General features: G+C 38.1%; 1 protein-coding gene across 3 annotated transcripts in view; it reads left to right on the forward strand.

Annotated features, from left to right (window-relative positions):
- ARHGAP32 (Rho GTPase activating protein 32) overlaps window positions 1-23390 on the forward strand; it is a 275104-nt gene that overhangs the window by 152035 nt on the left and 99679 nt on the right. For all 3 annotated transcript variants that reach the window (XM_037134236.2, XM_053659422.1, XM_037134235.2), the window contains 3 exons: window positions 2131-2217; window positions 15613-15750; window positions 18271-18363. In XM_037134236.2, the coding sequence (XP_036990131.2) occupies window positions 2131-2217; window positions 15613-15750; window positions 18271-18363 (318 nt within the window). The remainder of the gene's footprint in view (window positions 1-2130; window positions 2218-15612; window positions 15751-18270; window positions 18364-23390) is intronic.

Below are 23390 nucleotides of genomic sequence, written 5' to 3' on the forward strand. Positions count from 1 at the left end.
AGTTCTGTAAAGTCAGTAAATGTTTATCTCTGGGAATGGGCTTTACCCCTTCTTATTCTAGTCTGTTAGGTGGTTATATTGGATTCTGTTCATCATGTTCGATTGAGGGGCTGAGTCAAGCTGACCTGTAGCTTGTATAGAGTTGGCCTTCTGGCAGCTTTAGTTTATCATTGCTGTTAAATACTTTGAGTGTAAGTTCAGGAGGTGTTTTTGGTTTTGTTTTTTGGTTTTTTTTTCCCTATCAAGGGGAATTGAAAATGGGCAAGGTGTCTGAAGATCTCTTTGTGCTTTACAGCTAAGCTGCTAGGTTTCTGAACTGATGGAGAGAACTCATGTTCTTTTCTTCATCTCTGCCTTACCACCAGGTTGCTAGTTCTCATTCTCCAGGTCTTTGTCCAGCTTTCTGTACCAAAACAGAGCTCCCGTTCCTCTACCTGAGCCCAGATCTTGCCGTGTAGCTGTCTTATATTCTTTCAAGTCAAGTTGCTTCTGCAGAGGTTTTCTCAGCTTTCCTGTGCCACCAGAACCCTTCAGTTGTTGGCTGTCTGAGGGCCTTGGAGGGATCTGTCTGTCTGAGTTGGGCTTTCTGGCTCTGTTCCCCATCCACAGCATTAGCTGGCTGCCCTGTGCTTGGGGAGGCTGCATACACTTCCCAGGTTTGTCTCTCTCAGTTCCCCTGCTCTTCCTCCTGCCTTTGGTGTATTAACTTGATGCACTTGGTGAATACCTGTGGGAATCAGTCGATGGGTGGGTGTGGACTCTCTATCACAGGTGTTCCTTGAATTTTACTGTATCACTCCAGTCCCCATGCCATTGTTCTGGGTCCGGCCGGTTTCTGCCCTCCTCTCTAAGGCAGATTCTTTATCCTTCTGGGTCTTTTCCAGGCATTCCAACACATCCATTAATCACTCTGAGTCACGGAAGTGTCGTCACTTTCTGCAACTTACTCATTTAGGTTTCATTTCACCCTTAATTTTTTTAGTTAAAAAAAAAACCACTATGCTTTTGTGATTAATCTAGCTTATATTAGATAGTGTGAGAATGATTGTTATCTCTTGTAAATGTCTCTTACTAATACCAGGAGGTTTTTTAAAAATTTTCCCTGTGAACACTGCCTTTAAAAACAGAGACCATATTTTCATCAACTATGTATTTCTCATCACATGAACTGTAACAATAGGTAACATACATTAAGTACCTACTGAGTGCCAGGTACCGGTAGCTTGGTGAACACTTTAAATGCAATATCCCATTTAATACTCACAAACTTGGGAGTACATATTATTATATAATCCCCTTTTTCCAGATGAGAGATTAAGTGGGAAGGTCAATATTATATAACCAGTTAGTGACATTTGAACTCATGGTGGTCTGTTTTTGGATCAGAGCTTGCAAATTCACATTTCAAGTTAGGGCAGGTATGTAAGATAAATGAGTGCAGTGAGTCGGGTATAAAAATAACAAAGCAAGCAGAACAGTGCAGGGCAGTTAACATTCATCTACATGCTGGTGAAAAATCAAGAGTGATCGGGTCTGTGGCATAGTCCCTTGGAGAAGACATTCAAAGGGGTCAATCACTTCCAGCTCCAGCCAGTTGCTGCCTATATGAGAATGTGGGTCCAATATTTCACGTTTCCTGATTTTTCAATAGAAGCCAAAAATATGTATTTTTCATTTAAAAATACTCACTTTCTAAATGCTAGCTGGTGGTTCAAATAAAAATAAAATAAAACGCAGTGTACAGACCTGCACAGTGAGTCTAAAATAAAACGTATCAGTGGGGCCAGCCTGTGTCCTGGGCGGCCAGTCTGCAGCCTCTGCAGGGGAGCCTGGTCTCTGTGAGCCTCATGGCCACACTGTCCCTCGGGGGCCACCTTGATGCCTGCCTTTCACCTGTGCACTGGGAGTTAAGGAAGTGAAGATGTACTCTTGAATGAATGTATTTTATTTTCTGCTAATAGGATATTTTTTTAAATCCTGAATTCTTTATCTTCCATAAAGTAGTACACTTCTCTTATAAGGCATATCTTTCATTAAGTTGATGCAAGACTCCAAGTATCACTGAATATTTCGTTTATTCTGGTTCATTAATCATGACTTCCCCTCTCCTCTGCCCCTTCTTTGCCACAGCTTTCGCTTTCAGAAGAACAGAATGACATAACGAAAAATGGCTGTGAATCTAAAGAGCTGGTCTACCTCGTGCACATTGCGTGTCAGGTAATTTTGTGGGTGTTTTCCAGTTCCCATAAAATGCAGTAAGAATTATTTTCAGGGACTGTTTCTTTCTGTAATGAGTTTCTCACATTGCCTAATAGAATCCACAGAAAAATACTTGTATACTATTGAAATTGGGCTATGAATGACTCTTGTTAAGAAAATAAATGATATCCTTTTAAGAAGAAAATAATGTGTTCATGCAGTACTGAGTGGGGTGTGCAGTTTAGTACTGCGCCTTACCCGTCTTCTGTCTGCCTTCTCAGTTTTTTAAGGTTTTAGACACTTGTGAATGAATAAAAGTGACTATGATAACAGATGTTTTATTTTTTCTCCTAGTCATTTTTTTATTTCTGTATGTACTCAGAGTTGAGATAGTCAATTTAAAAGAGTCATTTCTATAGACATTTAATTTACAGGCGTAAATGAAAGTAATTCTTGTAAGAGCAGGGAAATACACTGTGTATGGCGAGGCAGTAAGAGCACAACATGCAGCGAAACAGCAGGCTGCGTCGTCTCTGCCTCAGATGCTCACTTTGTGAGCCAAGACGGTAAGTTCCACGGTGGCGTATCATGTTTTAGAACTGTGCTTTTAAAATTTATTTTATTATTACTTTTTAATCCTTATACAAGGATATGTTTATCGACTTTAGAGAAGGAGGAAGGGAAAGAAACAGTGGTGTTAGAGGGAAACACTGATCGGTTGCCTCTTGTACTCACCCCGACTGGGGATCGAATTCACAACCTAGGTGTGTGCCTTGGCCAGGAATCGAACCCACAGTCTTTTGGTATATGGGACGATGCTCCAACCCATTGGGCCACCTGGCCAGGGAATCAGGACTTGCTTTTAATGAGATTTAAATTATGTCATAGGTAGCATTGAGTATTTCCTCCATCAGGTAATCAGTTAGTGTTTACTTAGTATATGTTCATTGAGCTTTCTGCCCATTTTGAATTAGCCATTGTAAAGCAAGTGTTTTCAAGGAAATCTTTCTTATATACAAAAATTTTAGTTTTCTTTGTGAGAGAATAGGATAGGGAGATTTATGTTCTTTTTTCCTAAACAGTATTATTTATGTACATGAAGTTAAAAATTAAATAGCCTGGAAAAGTCTGATGCTTATCTCATATGGGAAATACTTAGCCTTGTTGACCTTAGGGAACACCTTTCAAAATTAAGTGCTTTTATTTATAGGTGTCAGAATATGACATTGGAAACTGATTTGGCTTTTATATGAGTAAGATATCCAAAGTCACATATCATTTGTCCATGTTTTATTTATGTCATCCGGGTTCCTCTGGGTTCCTCTGAGGAAGTAGGCAGCTCCGAATCACAAGGTTTCATGTCATATTTCATAAGATTTTTCTGTTTGGTGAGTTAATTTTTAAGTGAAAATGTTAAGTGCTCTTGTGATGAATCTTTACTAACAGATGACTATAAAATGTGTCTTCACCTAAAGTACATTGTGGGCATGTCGTAATGAATTTATTAATCGTTCTACTCTAACGCCTGTTAGCATCTTTTCTTCTCACTATTGATTTCTGTATGTTCTGACAATGCAGATACTTTTATTCTGTTAAGTAAAGCACAATGTCACAAATATCCGCGGTTTTTTTAAAAATTGTCTTTCAGAAGTTACCTATGATATTTTGATACCATACATTAGAATGTGTAATTGTTACTTGCTTATACTTCCATGAATAGTGACCTAGATAGGTTATTTCCTGGTTGTAAATATCTGGTCAGGCTGCTTACCAAATTTTAGGCTACTTGGTGTACTACTTATTACATCAAAGTAGTAATTTACTGCATTGTAACAATGCCATCACACGTCTCTGCCTCCCCGTAAACAGTCATTGATGCATTCCCATGGCTTACCTTCTGTACTCTGCCACAGAGGTCAGCCATAAGCCATAGTAAATGAGAGTCATGGATTTTTTATAACTGCAGGAGACTCATAATCAAACTCTCTAATTTTGCAAATGAGGAAATTGAGGCCTAAATTACTGAGGTGGTTTTCCTAAGCTATGTGAAATCTTAGCAAGAGCTAGTAAGGACTTCAGTTTTCTGATGGCCAGTTTTTCTTGCATCTCCTTGGAATTTGCAAACAACAGAGTTGAGAGATTGTTTAGTCTTTGGATGAGGTCATTGCACGCTGCTGTAATCTTTCCATTCCAGACACACTCATTCATGTATTTCATATCTTTGCTAATTTCTGATTTTAATAATGTGCTCTTGAAATTCCTTTTATTTAACCAATATTCTCGGTGCTTCATCTTAACCCACTCACTCTCTTCCCTTATTCTTTCATAGAAAATGGCCAACTAAATTGTGTAAATTTCTTCTTCTGTAGGTTGAGGGACATTGATTCTTTTAGGTCTTACCTTTGAACCTTTTAATTGTGTCTTTGCCTCTGCTCTTTAAAGTTTTGATTTCTTTTTAAATCATGAACTCAGAAATGTAAGCCATGATTTTCATAATGAATTGATCTAGATTTAGTAGGCATTTTTGATCACCGGTGTGTAGTACACAGCTATTATGACATCCGGGCTATCATTTAATTCCTACAACAGTCTGTGAGGTGAAAAGTCTGGTTTCCATTTTACAGATGATGAATCTAAGACTCAAGAGTGTTAATGAAAGAGAAAGATCAGGATTTGAGCCTTAGTCTAGTGGGGTTTTTTTTCTTGTTCTTTCCCATTTTCTAATATGATTCATTCTTGGTTGGCTACTCTGAAATTTGTGAGCATATCCCAAATGTTAATAAAGAATTATAAAAGACACTGAAACTGACCATCTAAGTCTCTTTAAGATTTTTTAAATTATTTATTTGAGAGGGAGGTGGAGAGAAACATCAATTTGTTGCTCTACTTATTCATATGCACTGGTGGACTCTTATATGTGCTTTGATAGGGGATGGGACCCACAACCCTTACTGTCTCAGGACGACGCACTAAACGACTGAGCTACCCGGACAGGGCCCCACTGAGTTTCTCTGTGTGATTTCAATGGACAGGACCTAGGTAGCCTGTACATATTAATTAAGATAGTTATAGAGAGAACTTTAAGTGGAAGTCTCAAATCAAGAGCCTATGAGGGAGAGTCTAGGCCAACTGGGTTTAATCTCAGGCCAAGAGATTATAAGTCTTAGCGATAGTAAAAATACTTAACAGCTGGCACAGCATGGGCCTGGTGCAGTTGGAGCCGATATGTGTCGTACAAACCCAGTTACACTACTGGCATGTCCCAGCTAGATATCAACCACGGATAAAACACCTGTCCTGGGTGCCTTGGAGAATAGGTTTTTAGTGCCCTGCTTGAGCCCTCAACTCCCACCCTCCTATGCTAATTATTATTTAGAGGAAGTCATCTTAACCAGTATAGGCATGTTGTACTTCAGATATTTCCTCCTTTATCTTTTATTCTATTCTCCAATTAAATAAACTGGGGGAAAAGTTATGTAGGAAAAACAAGTTAGCTAGTGTGGGTGAAGAAACACTTTCCAATTGGTACCATAGTATTTATCTGAATGGGAGTACTTTTTTTTCTGGGAAATCACACTAATTCTTCTTCTCTGTTTCCCCTACTTTTCAGGAAACAGGTATTCAGTTTGAAATCAATGAAAATTAATACAAATCTTAGGTAATTCAGGAATAGGGTAATGTTAAAAGTTCAATAATGAAAAAAGGCCAAAATTAGATAAACCTTGCCACTAACTCTATGGAGCCCCGCTGCATAGAAGAAAGCATTTATAAATGTAATGGCACTGGTCATGAGTCTTAAAAACACTCTATAGCTGTGTTTTTATTCTTTAGCAAATACGCAAACACCAGCTTTTAAGGGTTAATTTTAAAATAACAATTTTAAACCTAGCTATTGCAAGAATTTATTTTAACATGTGCTGTAATGAAAATCCTGTTCTGGTCTTTCCCTTTTGTAAGGATAGTTTCATTATTGTAAGAATAATTGTTGCTTCATAAATACTAAGTATTTTATTGTCTTTTAGTAAGCTTTAGAGTAGTTGAAATTAATGTTTCTTACTGGAGTTGGATTGTATTCACTTTCTCTATATGTTAACAAGAATTTATCAATATAATAGTTTGTTTTTTTCCTGAAGATCAAGTGTTTTATAAATATTTACAGTAATAGCAAGCCTCTACCATATCCCAGCTGGTTTCAGGGAACTACCTCTCTACCTCAAAATATCTCCTGTATTTTGATGCTTGAAATTCCATCATCAGAAAAGGATTCCTGAGTGTTAAATATCTCCTCCATTCAGTCCATTTAGAAAATGCTCTTACTGGGGGGGTGGGATTGCCTATTAACATTTGGAGAGCATCTGTGTGAACAAAATGTGTAGGCTGATTGTTATTTGAACCTCGTACCTCTTCTGTGAAATGCAGGTGTTGCCATTCCCAAGTTACAGGTGAGTAAACTGCTGCTCATAGTAAGTAACTTGTGTCAGGTCCTGTATCTAGGACGAGGCCAGGCTGAGACTTAAATTGGGTCTCTCTCCCTTTTCGCTGAAGTTTATCATATGGTTAAAGAAGCCATTCAAAGTATCAACTTTCCCATGATACAGATGCTTCCACGGACATGGGGGAAGACTGTTCTTCTCAGGAAGAACAGCAGTTCTATCTTGAATTTGACTATCTCTTCCTATCTCAGCTATTACCAAGCTTGCACAAGCCATTATCTCTTGTTGAGCCAGTGTGATAGCATCTGGGCTTGCACCCTGTAATTGAACATAACCCTCTAACCCTCTAAACGTGTTCACTGAAATATGTTACTCTTAGGGTTAAAGCTCTACAGTAGATTTTCACTGTGTTGAGAGCTGAACCCTAACTCCTACTTAGCAAGGCCTCTGAGGACCCTGCACCATGTGGACAGGCTTGTTTCTTCTGCTTCATGTCATGACATTCTTCTCACTCCTACGTTCTGGTTGCACTAGCTCTAGTCAGTTCCTGAAAGACCCTAAGCTCTTTCCAACAACAAGGCACTGAACATTGAGCAGCCCCCAGCTACTCACACTGAGCCTGTTCAGTTCTCAGGAGCCCATGTCCTCAGAAGGGCTTTTCCTGCCATCCTAAGTGAAGTAGGCTCTTGCTTATTTCTTTATAGTACAAAACCATCATTATTTCTTTTATGTACTTATTTACCTTAAAAAGTATTTGTGTTCTGACTAGAAATAAATTCTAAGAAGTCAGAAGTTTGATGGTCCTTCCTCTGTTGCATCTCCAATGCTCACTTCAGTGCTTAGTATTATTTAGGTACTCAGAAAATATCTGGTGAGTAAATGAGAGAAAGAAGAACACATTTTTGTCTTAGAAATGTGACCCTATATATTGGGATAGTCTTTTTTTCTCATGCTTTTTAAACCTTGTCAAGAATTGTTGATTTTTGTTACCCATGAATAACCATCATTACTTGATAGTAGTGATTTTTTAAGGATAGAAATTAGCAGCAAATTATAAGTTAGGCAGATGTGTATAATGTGTTTTTGTTTTGTTTTTTTATACTATAATTAAACTTCTAAAATACTCTTACATTACTTTATTCAGTCTGGGAATTAGATGATTAAGACTTTTTTTTTAATATATGAAATTTGAAGTCCTTTTATAGCTGCCAAAAATATGAAATATTTTACTACTTTTACAATTTACTCAGTGAATTTAACATAGTTTTAGTTGATTTACAAATTATATGTTAATGTGTTAATTTCATGAATGAAAATCTATAAAAAGCAGACTTTTGCTGGCACACAGACATTTTTTTACAAGTTGAAATAAATCAATTCACTTATATATGAAGAAATGAATTTTGTTATCCAGTCTCCAGCCTTTACTTTTTGAGACTTTCAAGGTTGCTGCATTTATGTGGCTGGTTGTTGATACTTATTTCTGTGAGCAAGACTGCTTAGATGGAAGGGGACGTGATCATTCTTTTAAGTTAGTGAACTTCATTTATTAGAGCAGTTTTAGTTCCCACATGTGCACATCCTCCTCCGTGGTGGACATTCCCCACCAGCACGGTGCATTTGTCACAATGGATGGACCTAACATTGTCACACCATTGTCATCAAGAGCTCGCTCATGGTGGTGCACAGTCTGTGGGTTTGGATACATTTGCAGTGTCGTGTATCCACCACTCTAGTGTTGCACAGAATAGTTTCACTGCGCTAAACGTCAGCTGTGCACCACCTGTTCATTCTCACCTCTCACTAACTCCCGCTAACCACTGATCCTTGTATTATCTCCATAGTTTTGCCTTTTCCAGAATGTCAGATAGTTGGAATTATGCAGAAAGTAGCTTTTTCAGGTTGGCTTCTTTCACTTAGTAATATGACCTTAAATGTCCTTTATGCTTTTTTATAGCTTCATAGCTTCTTTTTATTGCTAAGCAACATTCCATTGTTTGGATGTACCACAATTTATTTATATTCCTCAGCTGAAGATTGCTTCCAAGTTTTGGCAGTTACAATGAAAGCTTCTATAAGTATTTGTGTGTAGGTTTTGTGTGGCCATAACTTTTCAGCTCATTTGGGTAACCACCAAGGAATGTAATTGTTGGACCCTATGTTTAGTTTTGTAACAAACTGACAAACTGCCTTCCAAAGTGGCTGTACCATTTCATCAATGAAGGAAAGTTCCTGTTGCTTCACATTCTCGCCAACATTGGGTGTTACCAGTGTTTGGGGAGTATATCCCATTCCAGCAGAGGTATAGTGGTATTTTGCTGCTGTTTTAATTTGCATTTCTCTGATGACATACAGTGTGGAGTATCTCTTCATATGCTTATTTGTCATCTGTATATCTTTTTGGTGAAGTGTCTGTTAAGGTCTTTTACCCATTTTCAAGTCAGTTGCTTTCTTATTTTTGATGTTTAAAGAATTCTTTCCATATTTTGGACAACAGTCCCTTATTAGACACAGCTCTGTGAATGGTTTATCCACGTCTGTGGCTTTTTTTTTTATTGTCTTGACAGTGGGAAATTTTAAGCTCAGTGAAGTTTAGCCCATCAATTCTTCCTTTTATGGATCATGCCTTTGGTATTGTATCCAAAAAGAGTTATCACCAAACCCAAGGTCATCTATATTTTCTTCTATGTTATTTTCTAGGAGTTTTACTGTTTCACATTTTACATTAAGGTCTGTAATCCATTTTGAGTTAGTGTTTTTGGAACTTGTAAAGTCTATGTCTAGAGTAATTTCTCTTTGCCTCTGGATGTCCAATTGTTAACAGCACCATTTGTTAAAAGACTGTCTTTTCCACATTTTGTTGCCTTGGCTCCTTTGTCAAAGATCAGCAGACTGTTTTCAGGTGGGTCTGTCCCTGAGCTGTGTCTTGTTCCGTGGATGTGTGTGTCTATTCCTTTGTCAGCACCACTCTTTATGGTAAATCTTGAAGTGAGATGGTGTCATTGCTCCAGCGTTGTTCTTCATCAGTATTGTGTTAGCTGTATTGGTTTTTGCCTCTTCAGATGAAATTTAGAATCAGTTTGTTGACATCCACAAAAATAACTTGTAGGGTTTTGATTACAGTAATATTGTGAATGTATAGATCAAGTTGGGAAGAACTGATATTTTGACAATATTGAGTCTTTCCATAGAAAATGTATATCTCTTCATTTATTTAGTTCTTTGATTTCTTTCACTGGAGTTTTGCAGTTTTCCTCATATAGATTTGTACATGTTTTGTTAGATTTATACCTAAATATTTTATGCTAATGTAAATGTTACTGTGTTTTTACCTATACTGTATTTTGCTGTATATAATGCACACCCACATTTTTGGCCCAAACTGTCAGTAAAAAATTTTTCATTTTAATTTTTTATAAAAGATTTTTATTTATTTATTTTTAGAAGGAGGGGAAGGGAGAGAGAAAGAGAAGGAAAGAAACATCAATATGTGGTTGCCTCTTTTATGCCCCCTACTCAGGACCTGGCCTGCAACCCAGGTATGTGCCCTGACTGGTAATCAAACTGGCCAGCCTTTGGTTTTCAGGCTGGTGCTCCATCCACTGAGCCACACAGGTCAGGGTTTAATATTTTTAATTGAACTTTAATTTTTTGTATGTAGAAATAAAACTGATTATTCTATTCCAGTGTATTATTTTGCATACAGGTATCATTGTTGCTTTCTAGAGTTACACATTTAATACATTTATACATAAATATAAATAAAATAATTAAAAACATTTATTTATATAGATACAGAATGAGTACTACCCATGTATAATGCACATTCTTATTTTTCCCTTAAAAACTTCTGTAAAAAAGTGTGTTGTGCAGGCAAAACATGGCAATTTCAGATTTCACTTACTCATTGTTAGTATATGGAAAAGCAATTGACTTTTTTACATTAACCTTGAATTTTGCTGTTTTACTATAATCACTTAATTGAGAATTTTTTTGTCACATCTTTTTGCATATTTTACTTAGATTATCATGCCATCTGTTCACAAAGGCAGTTTTATTTTTCCTTCCCAATCAGTATCTTTTATTTCTTTTTCTTGTCTTATTACATTAGCTAGTAATTCCAGTACAGTGTTGAAAAGCATTGATGAGAGGGGACATCTTAGCCTTATTTCTGATCTTAATCAGAAAGCTTCAAGTTTCTCAGCATTGTCATAATAACTGTGAGTTTTAATAGGTATTTTTTGTCAGCTTGAGGACGTTCTCCTGTATTGCTAGTTTACTGAGATATTTTTATTATGAATAAGTGTTAACTTTTGTCAGATACTTTTCTGTATCTGTTGGTGTGATCTTGGGATTTTTTTCTCTTCTGATGATGTCATGGGCTACATTAATTGACTTTTGAATATTGAACCAGCCTTCTGTATCTGGGATAGATTCCACTTGATTGTGGTGTATAATTATTTTTATATGTTGTTGGATTTTAGTAGCTAAAATTTTATTGAGTTTGACATTGATATTCACAAGAGATATCAGATATACAGAGATATCATATATACAGAGATATTGGTCTGTATTTTTTTTCTTGTTCTAGCCTCATAGAATGAATTAGGAAGTATTCTCTCTGCTTTAATCTTTTGAAAGATATTGTAGGGAATTGGTATAATCTCTTCTTTAAATACTTGATATAATTCACCAGTGAACCAGTTTGACCTAGTCCTTTCTTTTTTGGAAGTTTATGAATTATTTATTAAATTTACTTCACAAATATAGACCTAGTCAGATTGTTCATTTCTTGTGTGAGTTTTGACAGATTGTGTCTTTCAAGGAATTGGCCCATTTCATTGTTGTTATGAAATTTGTGGGCATACAAATTGTTTATGATATAGTATTCCTTTATATGTTCGTAGGGTCTCTTGTGATGTTCCCTTTTTCATTTCTGAGATTAGTAATTTGTGTCCTCTCTTTTTTTCCCCATACTTATCTTGGCTTGAGTTTTATGATTTCATTGATCTTTTCAAAGAACACTTTTGTTTTTTTAAATTTTTATTTATTTATTTTTAGACAGAGGGGAAGGGAGGGAGAAAGCGAACATCAGTGAGTGGTTGCCTCTTGCATGCCCCCTATTGGGGACCTGGTTTGCAACCCAGGCGTGTGCCCTAACTCGGAATCGAACCAGTGACCCTTTGGTTTGTAGGCTGGTGCCCAACCCACTAAGCCACACCAGCCAAGGCATCATGATTTTGTTGGTTATCTCACTTAATTTTCTGTTATCAAGTTCATTGATTTCTGCTTTTATTTTTTTTATTCTGTTTTTTTTGTTTGTTTTAATTTGTTCTTTTCTCTATTTTCCTAAGATGAAATTTTATATGATTGACTTTGGATCCTTCTTTTCTAATATATGCATTCAATGCTATCAGTAATCCTGCCAAGCACTGCTTTTGCTGCATCTCATGCATTTTGATATGTTGTATTTTAAGTTTTAAATTTTTCCCTGGGAGTTTTTTCTTTGACCCATGTGTTATTTAGAAATGTTTGCTTAATCTTGCCGATATTTTGGGACTTTCTTGCTGTCTTCTGGTTATTGATTTCTAGTTTAATTGCATTATGGTTTGAGAGCAGACATTGTATTTAAAAATTTAAATGTGTTAGCATTTGTTTTATGGTCCAGAATGTGGTCTCTTGGCAGTGATCCATGTGAGCTTGAGAGGGATGTTTTTTGGATGAAGTAATCTATAGATGTGCATTATATGCAGTTAATTGATGGTGTTGTTGAGCTTTAATATGCCCTTCCTGATTTTCTGCCTGCTGGATCTGTCCGTTTTTGTTAGGGGGATGTTGATGTCGCTGACTGTGTAGTGGATTCACCTGTTTCCTTTCACCGTTCTATCAGTTTGTGCTTCACATGTTTGATGCTCTATTGCAGGCATTAAGGATTGTTATTTCTTTTTGGAGAAATAACCTCTATGTTATTATGTAACACCTTTCTTCCCTGATAACTGGCCTTGATCTGAGTTCAGCTCTGTGTGACTTAATGTAGCTACTCCTGCTATCTTTTAATTAGTGTCAGCATTGTACATCTTTTGCCATTAAATTTATAAAATTCATAATTTATAACATTTATGCAATTCTTTATATTAAATTTAGGATTTCACTTCCCAGTGTTGAAGCTTATAATTCAGCTAACATGACAAACCACTTTTGACCTCTGACGATATATTAACTCTTCCCTGGCTAAACCCTCATATGAATAACAGTAATCAATAAGAATATTCTTTTGTCATTTTAGTTGCTGAGCTTTTGGTGACCAGTCATTTGTTCTGCTAGATTCCATGGGGTTTTGATTGGAAACTTTGTTCCTTAATTCTGGTATGTTCAGCTCAGAAAGTTTCTTAAATTAAATGAGCCATTCTAATACTGTACCAGGCATTTTATATTACTGTTACTGCATGCAATTCTTAATCAGCCAGGATTTACTGGGACACTCTAGAGCCAAGTTTTCAGCTACTTCTCTATTTCAGTAGTAGATAAATACATATAGCTTCAGCAGCTGTGCAGGTAACATAAGTAAGAAAAACAGCTTGATGTGGCAATCACTTTGATACATTAAACTGCGCTGTCCCGTTCCTAAAGGTATCCATACACAATTTTTCAAGCATTGCCCACCAAACCCAAGTCAGAGGATAGAATGGGTGAATTTAAAATGCTTGGATGAGGGCAGCTAATCCTTCTTGTCCAAATACAAATGCTTTCACACATATCATTAAGTAAAAGTCATAATTTTAATGGAGAAGATGAACAGGTTTCTGGTTGGGAACATGGTATTATTACTTTGGAGGCCAGTTTGGCAGATTTAAAATGCAGTTGTTAGTGGTCATACATGAGGGTCAGCAGTCCCGCTTGCAGGCAGCTACTTTGGAGACTCTTCCCCATGTGTGTGGGACGAGACGGGATATATTCACTGCACTGGGACGTGCAGAAGTGCCAAGTGTGGAACACATACTCCCCCCTCCATGGGGGGTGGGAGGGCAGACTGGGGTTTCACTTCTCCAGTACATTACACTCTAGCATTTGTCTAATGATAAAGCTACCTACATCAACATGGAAAAAATGCAACATGCTGTTCCATGTTCCCATAATATGTGAATTGTATGAGATTCAAAACAATAGTATACATTACTTATGGGTATATTAATATGTAGTAAAGAGATAAAGCATGTATTTGTGCATGATAACAATGCACATTAACACCATTCCTTACCTTTAAAAAGAGAACACGAGAGAATGGGGCTTTACATTTGTGGTAATTGGTTCTTTAAAAATGTCCAGAGCTTTGAAAACAAGAGTCAACAATGTATTTAATCTCTGTGATAGAGACATGGGTGCATGTTGTTATTTTTTGTACTTTTCTGATATTTGAAATGTTGCATAATTTTTAATATGTGTGTAAGTGTGAAAGAAAAATTATGCAACTCTGTGATAAGAAGTTTGTCTCTACTTTTACTGCTTTGTAGTGTATTTTTCTTTTTTTCTTTTTGCCCCCCTGTGGTCATTCAGGGAAGTGTTGGGTAGAAGGCATCTGTTGAACTAAGCAAAGGAAGGAGCTTACTTGTTTGAGCAAAGAGTGGAAGAGTGCCTTTCCATGGCAGACAGAACAGCGCTTAAAAATCATGGAGGCAAGAGAGGGCATACGTCCATAAAATGAAGGAATGGAGGTAATTGAGCGTAGCTGGAAGCAAAGAAAGGGCGTGGACGAGTAGTGAATGAGATGGTTGTCAATTCAGACTGATCCCATTCTAGAGTGATTGTGCTAGCATGCCATAGAATAGGGACTAGGAACTAACCCTTAAATGTAGGATACTGTTCTTTAAAATTGCCACATCTATTCTCTTATTCTAACAACTGTTTGAAAGAGGAAACCTATGTAATAGAGAATTATAGTCCAGAGTAGGATTAGACAATTTGTCATGCTAGTTTTTGACATACCTCTGTGTAAAATCCAGCACCTCCCCTATGAGTGATACCTTCTGTTTTGGTGCCATTTGGCTGAGGAAAATGGAGAAGAGCTACATGAAAAATGTTGTGTTTCATTCTGAGACGACTGGCTACTCTGGAGGCTTATTCTCCTAGTTCTTCCAGGTTTTTAGGAGATGGAAGCCTCTCTATAAAATAAGATTAAATTGAAAAACCAGATGCTGTGTACTCAGGACCGGTTCATCATTGCCGACCACACTGCTTTTTAAGGACTTTTGCTCGTGTGAGCCGATAAGCATTGTGTTTTGTATTAGTGGGGAGTGGAGTGAGGGAGGAGGTCACAGGCAGGGAGCGTTAGCAATATTCCAGGTAAGAAATGATGTTAGTCCTCACTGAAACTATGGCTATTGGAAGTGACAGGTTCAGGATAGAATTAGAAGACAGTAGGTACTAAAAATGTTCTATGAGTAGGTTTTTATTTTTAGTGAGTTTGTGAGATGGGACAAGGAAAGGAAGAAAGCCTGAGAAGTGGGGAGAAATAATGGGTTTTAGGTACTTTATGCATATTGAATCATTATAGATGAGGACTTAATTTTAATTTTAGTATATTTCTAGTGTCAGTCACAGAAAATGTTGGTGATAACTAATCAATAACCCAGTTTTATTTTCCTTTAATTTTTAATGGTTTTCTCTCACTCAAAATCATTTCATGGCTCCTTCTGCAGGGGTAAAGTTGTTTGCTGTGTGAACCATCTAACAGTCGTTCCCAGAGCCGGAGGGCTCTGATGAGCAGTGGGAAGAGGGCTAATGGGGAGTTCGGTCTTACGGTTCGTTATTGACCTTCTAACGTAATGTGACTCACCGAATTGCTTTGGGGTTTAACTTTTTATTATTGAGTTAATAGCAGCTTTCCATTAGAAAATAGAAAGTCCCCTGAATGAAATACCATTGGTTCATGAGCGTTTCCTAATAGGGACGAATTATAGGAGCCTCTTTTTCTTACCCACAGGGCAAAAGCTGGATCGTTAAAAGAAGCTACGAAGACTTCCGAGTGCTGGACAAACACCTTCACCTGTGCATTTATGACCGACGGTTCTCCCAGCTCTCGGAGCTCCCCCGTTCGGACGCCCTGAAGGGCAGCCCAGAGGTAGTGAACTGTGTGAATCAGCAGCAGTTCCTGCTTGTGCAGGAATGAAAGCTTACGTTGCACACTCAGGACGATTCCTGGGCTTATTTAACTATTTCATTAACAAAAAAGCCTCATATTTTAATAATATATAAATGAGCAATGTATATAAACAGACATTCATTCTCCAAAGAGAATATAAAATATGGAAGCAAAAATATGAAATACTTTGACTTCAGTAATAATCATACGTGGATATTGAAATGATGCTGTTTACTTATTAATGATAGCAGGCCATATCTACTCATCTACCTCCATTCCTGCCGCATAGTTCTACTAGAAATATAAACGATTTAAAACTTTTTAAAGGGATGAATTTTTAAATAACATCAGAAAATGAAAAGAATCATCAGGGAATAAGAAATTATGAGGAATGTTTGAAAGTAGATGGGGTAAGATTTAGGATGACAAGAAAGTAGAGCATAAAATGTGCAAGCAGACTGCAGAAGGCAGATGAACGAGAGCTCTTCCAGGTAAAAACAGCATGTGGTCATGTGCCGTGTGACGATGTTTCGGTCCGTAACGGACTGTGTGTATGATGGAGGTCCCATAAGATTATAATGGAGGTGGACATTTTCTGTGTCCTAGTGAGGTGGTCGCTGTCATAACCTCATAATGCAGTGCATTACTCAGGTACTCAAGTGTTTACGGTGATAGAGGAGTATCGACATACCTGCTGTGCTGCCAGTCACATAAAAGTGTAGCACGTGCAATTATGTACAATACACAATACTTGATAATACATGACTATGTGACTGTGTTTACTATAAAATACTTCGAGTGTACTCTTTTTACTTAATGTGCCATGTTAATGCCCGCCAGCAGTCTCATTCCTCTCATATTTATTATGCCTCTTGGTTGTATCATTTTCGCTTGTGCATGATTTAATCTCATGTTGGTTTGCACAGTAACATGCTGTACAGGTTTGTAAGAGCCATAGGCTACACCATATAGCCCAGGTGTGTAGTGGACTACACTGTCTGGGTTTGCGTATGTGCGTGTACTCGGTGATGTTTGCATAGTGATGAGATCCCCTGAGGATGCATGTCTCAGAGTGTATCCTCATCAGTTAGGCGGCATATGACCGTGAACAAACAGGAGGGCAAACAGAGGGCCTTGAGGAACATGGTTAGTGTACTGAGAGAGTGATGCAATCTCATTCATAGAGTGAGAGCAGAACTTTGCAAAAGTAAAATAATCAAGAGATCTTAGAAATGAACAAACATATGGTCGTGTAAATTAATATTAATGATAGCAAACCTGAATAGCTGGACTACATAAAAAATTGACACAGATAGAGAATTAGCTGAAAGATCAAGTTTTATAAGAATACAGCCCCAAAAGGTATAAAAAAAGTTGCAAGAGAGTAGTTGGGATACGTGGAGAATAGATTGAGAAGTCCCTACAAAAATTAATATAGGAAAATTCCCTAAAGTTAAAAAAGGCATATTTTCTAGTTAAATGGTCCCATTAAATGCTAATGAGTGAAAAGACACACATCTAGAAATGTATAGTAAAAATTTCAAAATGGCAAAGCAGAGAGAAGATCAAAAAGTCTCCTAGAGAGCAAACAACAGATTTTTCTCAAGAGAACAAGAATTGTATTAACATTAGACTTCTTGGCAGCCACAGTGGATGCTCAGAAACAGTGCAGAATTCTTCCACATCCTGACGGGGCCCATTTCAATTCTGTCATTAATTCCAGAGCAAGTAAGGATGTAGGGCAAAGCAGCAACACCATCAATTGTGTAAGAACTGACACTATAGCAGAGTCTTGGAAACATCTTAAAACCACAGATTTTTTTGTACCACAGAGAATCTGTATGCCTCTCTATCTCCATTTCCCATATCTGTCTATCTGTTGCATGCTTTTTCTCTCTCATACTGTCTCAGAACGGGGTCAGTACCAGCAGGTGCGGGGTTTATATCTATTTTAAGACAGCAGCCATTCTGAGCTGAAATTTTGTATCATGATTTCTGATTCCCACAGTAACCCGCGTTAGGCCAGGTCAAGTTGCATCACATTCCAGGACCAATCAGCCGACCCAAGAGCTGGGGTCATGTGTTGCACGGCTGTCCTGCTGCGGTGGGAGAAGGACCGCAGGTCCTGGGGAAGGAGTGTCAGGGTCACTGGGAGCAGCTGGGCAGAAGAGCCAAGTGTGTCCTTGCGATTAGTATCTTTTAGGTTTCCATGCAAGAATAGAAAGAAAAAGCAATGACATTAGAAGCTGTAAAGTAGGCTGTCCCCTGATGACGTGTGAAATGTTAAAGTTGTGTGCAAGACTGGGTCTTGGCAGGTAAGTACCCGTAGTTTGTGTTCAAGGAACTGTTATGACTCCGTGAAGAACCCTCTGTGACTAATGCCAAAAAACTGAAGGTTTGCTTCTTCTCTAGAAACAACCAATTTACAGTAGTTCCTCCAACACGCACCCTGTTGCATCTTTACTCTGAGCCACCACTGAATCTTCTCTGTCTTTTCAGTCAGTCACTCAGATGCTCGCCGCCTACCTGTCCCGCCTCTCAGCCATCGCGGGCAACAAGATCAACTGCGGCCCTGCCCTGACGTGGATGGAGGTACACTCCAGCTCATGCTTGTTGGGTTTATTTTTAAATTGGCCACTTAAGAGATTTAATATTAGTTTAATTTTGAGAACTGTTGAGTTTTAGGAGTGACAAAATGCAGTTTCTTCTATATTCTGGAAAGGATATATGACACATTAAATATTTTTCATGTCAAATCTTTCTTTGACGGTCCAGGAATATAGTTTTAATACTGTTATTTTGGTGTTTGGTATCTTAATGTGTACATTTAGAAAGGTATGTATGTATTTTCAGTTGACTTAGTAATTGAAATATTTTTTAGTTATTTTATGAACAAGAGGCAACCTTTAAAGGGTCTGATGTAAGGATAAGTCTTGGGTGGCTTTTGGTCAGGATGACAGAGGTAAACTCTGTGCTCACCTCCTTCTGTGACCATGTCAAAGTCACAGCCGAATATAGAAGAGCCATTACTGAGAACATTTGAATACTAGCTGAAAAGAATTCCTGTAACTAAGGATATAAAAAAGAATTCAGGTTGAGATTGGTAGGAAGGATGACATGGAACAGGCAGGTCCCAGTCCATGGTGTGGTGACTAAGAATCGGGAGGGGGTCTCAACTCTGCAGGTCTCCCCTTAGAAGCACATGGTCCCAGCCTTGTACCAGCCTCCCTAGCCCAGGGTTTTAGTGCCAGGAAGAAAAGTCCCCACAACAGTTTCCTGTGAAAACCAACGGGGATTGCATCTGTGGAGGAAAAAAAGATGTCAGAGACCTGGGTGGTCCTCTTAAAGGGCCTGTGCATGGACTCATTTGCTCACCGACTCACTGGCACTGAACTCCTGCACAGGCAAAAACAAGTCAACGATGCCAGGGATGTGCAGGCAGGAAAAACGCTTATTCACTTCAGGGTGAGGGCTATTTGGCAAAGGTCGTGTGCCTCGCTCTGGGGCAGAAGTGCTAGCAGACATTGTTGTTACCTTGTTGAGCTCTGCTTCCACCCAGCTAGCCCAGGGAAGGAGAGCACCAAATCTGAGCTCTCTACTAATCTGGCTAACTCTGTTCACCCTCTCTTAGTGAGTCCCTGAGACCCCATCCATTCATCTTGCCTGCCCACCTCAAGTGGCTCCTTTACACACGTGGTCTGCCTGAGTTCCTGCTATAGACTTTCCTAAAATATCTCAAACTTCTCTAAACCCTAAACAAGCTGCTGCATGCTTGGTAGTTATTTCTGAGCGTCCTCAAAGCCAGCACAAGCAGCGACAGGTCTCAATTTACATTGTAACTTCCATCAGGTGGCTCCATGCTTGGCATAAGTGGCAGTCAGTTTTATACCAGAAACTAGCTTTAGTTAAGCAGCTCAGTACAAGTGGCGGCCGGTCTCAGCTCATGCTGTAGTGCCCACCAGAGGATCACAAGTTCAGCACACATGCCAGCCAACTTCATTACACAAGTAATGAAGTGTAGCCTTTCCCAAATACCTCCAAGCTCAACACAGGTGGCAACCTACCACAGATCACTTTGCACCTTCTACCAAGAGGCTTCCAAGCACAGTGCAAATGATGGCTGGCCTTGTTCTGCACCAGTGCTCCTCCTAAGAGGTCCAGAAAGAACACACCTGGCAGCCAGCTTCAGACCACACGAGAGTACCACCACCCATCTCCACAGATGACATACATGAAGGATGGACTCAGCGGGCACCCAAACCCTGCAAAAGTCTCTCCCTTTCTGTGGAGTCAGCTCCTGCACAGCTGATTCACTGTCCTTACAGCTAGCCCCCAAAGGCAGTGATCTTGAGGGTCAGCCCCACCCACTGGTTTTTGAACAGCAATTGAAGTTAAATACTACAGGAGGGTACACACAGGGAACATCCCTAGAGCACTTGGCTTGTGTGACTAGAGAGGCTGCATCATGGGGAACCACAGGACACCTTCTATATAAAGCCACTGTGAAGTCTAGGAGACATAGCAGATCTACCTAATACTTTCAGACAAACACAGGGAGTCAGCCAAAATGAGGAGGCCGGAAAAAAAAATGTCTCAAATAAAAGAACAGGACAAAACTTCAGAAAAAGAACGAAAGGAAATGAGACAAGCAATTTGCCAGATACAGAGTTCAGAACACTGGTTATTAGGATGCTCAATGAAGGCAGGGGGAGAAGAGATGGACTCATTGAGGACTTCAACAAAAGAGATTAAAAATGCAGAAAGTGAGATAAAACTGTAAAAGAGAAGTAGTCAGAAATGAAAAATAAAAAAAACTGAAATAAAGACTACATTAGAAGAAATCAAGAGCAGATTAGATGAAGCGGAGGACTGAATCAGTGATTTGAAAGACAAGGTAGCAGAAAACACCCGATTGTAACAGCAAAGAGAAAAAGAATTTCAAAAAATGAGGATAGTTTAAAAGGTCTCTGAAACAACATCGAGCATACCAACATTTGTGCAATAGGACTACCAGAAGGTGAAGAGACTGAGCAAGGGATTCAAAACCTATTCGAAGAAATAATGACGGAAAACTTCTCCAACCTGGTAAAGGAAATAAACATACAAGTCCAGGAAGCACAAAGAAACCCAAACAAGATGAACCCAAAGAGGCCCACACTAAGATATCATAATTAAAATGCCAAAGGTTAAAGACAAGGAGAGAATCTTAGAAGTAGAAAGAGAGAAGCAGTTACCTACATGGGAGCTCCCATAAGACTGTGTCAGCTGATTTCTCAATAGAAACCTTGAAGGCCAGAAGGGATTGGCAAGAAATATTCAAAGTGATGAAAAGCAAAAACCTGTACAACCAAGACTGCTCTGCCCAGCAAGGCTATCATTTAGAATAAAAGAGGAGATAGAGTTTCCCAAAAAAGAAAAAGCTAAAAGTTCATTACCACAAAACCATTTTACAACAAATGTCAAAAGAGTCTTCTTTAAGTAGAAAAGATAAAAATAGGGATAAGAAAATATCAGAAAGAAAATATTCTCACTGAGGTAAACACTTAGTAGAAATAGTGGGTCAACCAACTATAATAGTAGTTAGTACACAGGTTAAAAAGCAAAAGCAGAAAGATCATGTGTCATTGTGACAACAAATTAAGGGATTCATACAAACACACACACAAAGCAAGTAAAAAACAATGACAAAAATGTAAATGTGGAAGGGACGAACCTAAAAATTGTAGTGATTGATGAATGTGTTTGAATTTAAGCTACCATCAGCTTCCTGACTGGTATGGCTCAGTTGGTTGGGCATTGTCCCCCATAGCAAAAGGTCACCAATTAGATTCCTGGTCAGGGCACATGCCTGGGTTGTGGGTTCAGTCCTTAGTTGGGGCGCGTATGAGAGGCAACCAATCGATGTTTTTCACATGGGTGTTTCTCTCCTTCTCTTTTTCCCTCCCTTCTTCTTTCTCTAAAAAAATAAATACACACATAAAAATTGATAAAAACAGACTGCTGCAAGCACAGCTTGGTTTATGTGAAGCACATGGCAACCTCAAACCACAAATCTATAAAAGATATACAAGAATAAAAGAGAATGACAAGAGAATAAAATATAACACTATAGAATATTATCAACATAGAAGAGAAGATAGCAGGAGAATAAGAAAGGAAGAGAAAACTACAAAAACAATCAGGAAACAGTTAATAAAAATGACCAAACAATATCTATCAATAATTACTGTTAATGTAAATGAACTGAATGCTCCAATAAAAAGACATGGGGTGGCTGAATGCAGAACATACATGACCTGCATATGTGCTGCCTACAAGAGACCCAGTTCACATCATAAAATGTACACAGGAAGTAAAGTGTTGGAAAACGAGAATGCATCAAGAATAAAAGAGAGAGGGCTTAGATAAATAAAGACATAGTGAAGAAAAAGTGACAGCTGAGACCACAAAAATACAAAGAATTATAAGAAAATATTACGAGCAGTTATGTACCAACAGATTGGACAGCCTGGAAGAAATGGAAAAATTCCTAGAAACATACAGTTATCCAAGACCAAATCACGAGGAAACAGAAAACCTGAACCAACTGATAACTACTAATGAAATTGAATCAATAATAAAAAAACTGCCAGCAAAGAAGTATCAGACCAGATGGCTTGACAGAGGAATTTTACCAAACATTCAAAGAGAAATTAACATTTGTCCTTTCAAGCTATTCCAAAATATTGAGTAGGAGGGAAGACTCCTAAACTAATTTTATGAGGTTAGCATTATCCTGTTATCAAAATCAAAGACACTACAAAAAAAGAAAATTAGAGGCCAATATCCCTGATGGACGTATATGCAAAAATCCTCAACAAAATATTAGCAAACAAATTCAGCAATATCTAAGACATTCATATGCCATGACCAAGGGGGATGTGTTCCTGGGATACAAGGTTGGCTCAGTCTCTGCAAAATAATTAGCATGATACACCACATAAACAAAATGAAGGATGAAAATCATGTGATCATTTTAGTAGATACAGACGAAGCCTTTGACCAAATCCCACATCCATTTGTGATAAAAACTCTTCTGTATGGTGTAAAGTGGAGTAGAGGGAACAAGCACACCTCAGCCTACAGAAAGGCCACATGTGACAAACCTACAGCCAGCATCATACTCAGTAGTGAAAAGCTGGAGCTTTTCTTTGAAATTAGGAACAAGGCAAGGATGTCCACTTTCGCCACTTGTATTCATCATAGTATTGGATATACTAACCATGGCAATTAGACATAATAAAGAAATAAAGACATTCCAAATGGTAAGGGAAGAAGTAAAACTGTCCTTATTTGCATAAGACATGTTACCATATACGTAGAACCCTAAAGATTCCATCAAGAAGCTAGAATGAATTCAGTAAAGTCGCAAGATACAAAACTAATATACTGAAATTGGTTACATTATAATACACAAATAATGGATTGTCAGAGAAAGTAAGAAAGCAATTATATTTACAATAGCATCAAATAGAGAAAAATATGAATAAATTAACCAAGGAGGAATAAAAGACTTATACTCTGAAAACTTTAAGACATAGTAGAAAGAAATTCAAGAAGATACAGATAAATGGAAGCAT

The sequence above is a fragment of the Artibeus jamaicensis genome, unplaced genomic scaffold, assembly GCF_021234435.1.
Source record: "Artibeus jamaicensis isolate MK-2021 breed Jamaican fruit bat unplaced genomic scaffold, CSHL_Jam_final scaffold_660, whole genome shotgun sequence".
Taxonomy (NCBI): Eukaryota; Metazoa; Chordata; class Mammalia; order Chiroptera; family Phyllostomidae; genus Artibeus; species Artibeus jamaicensis.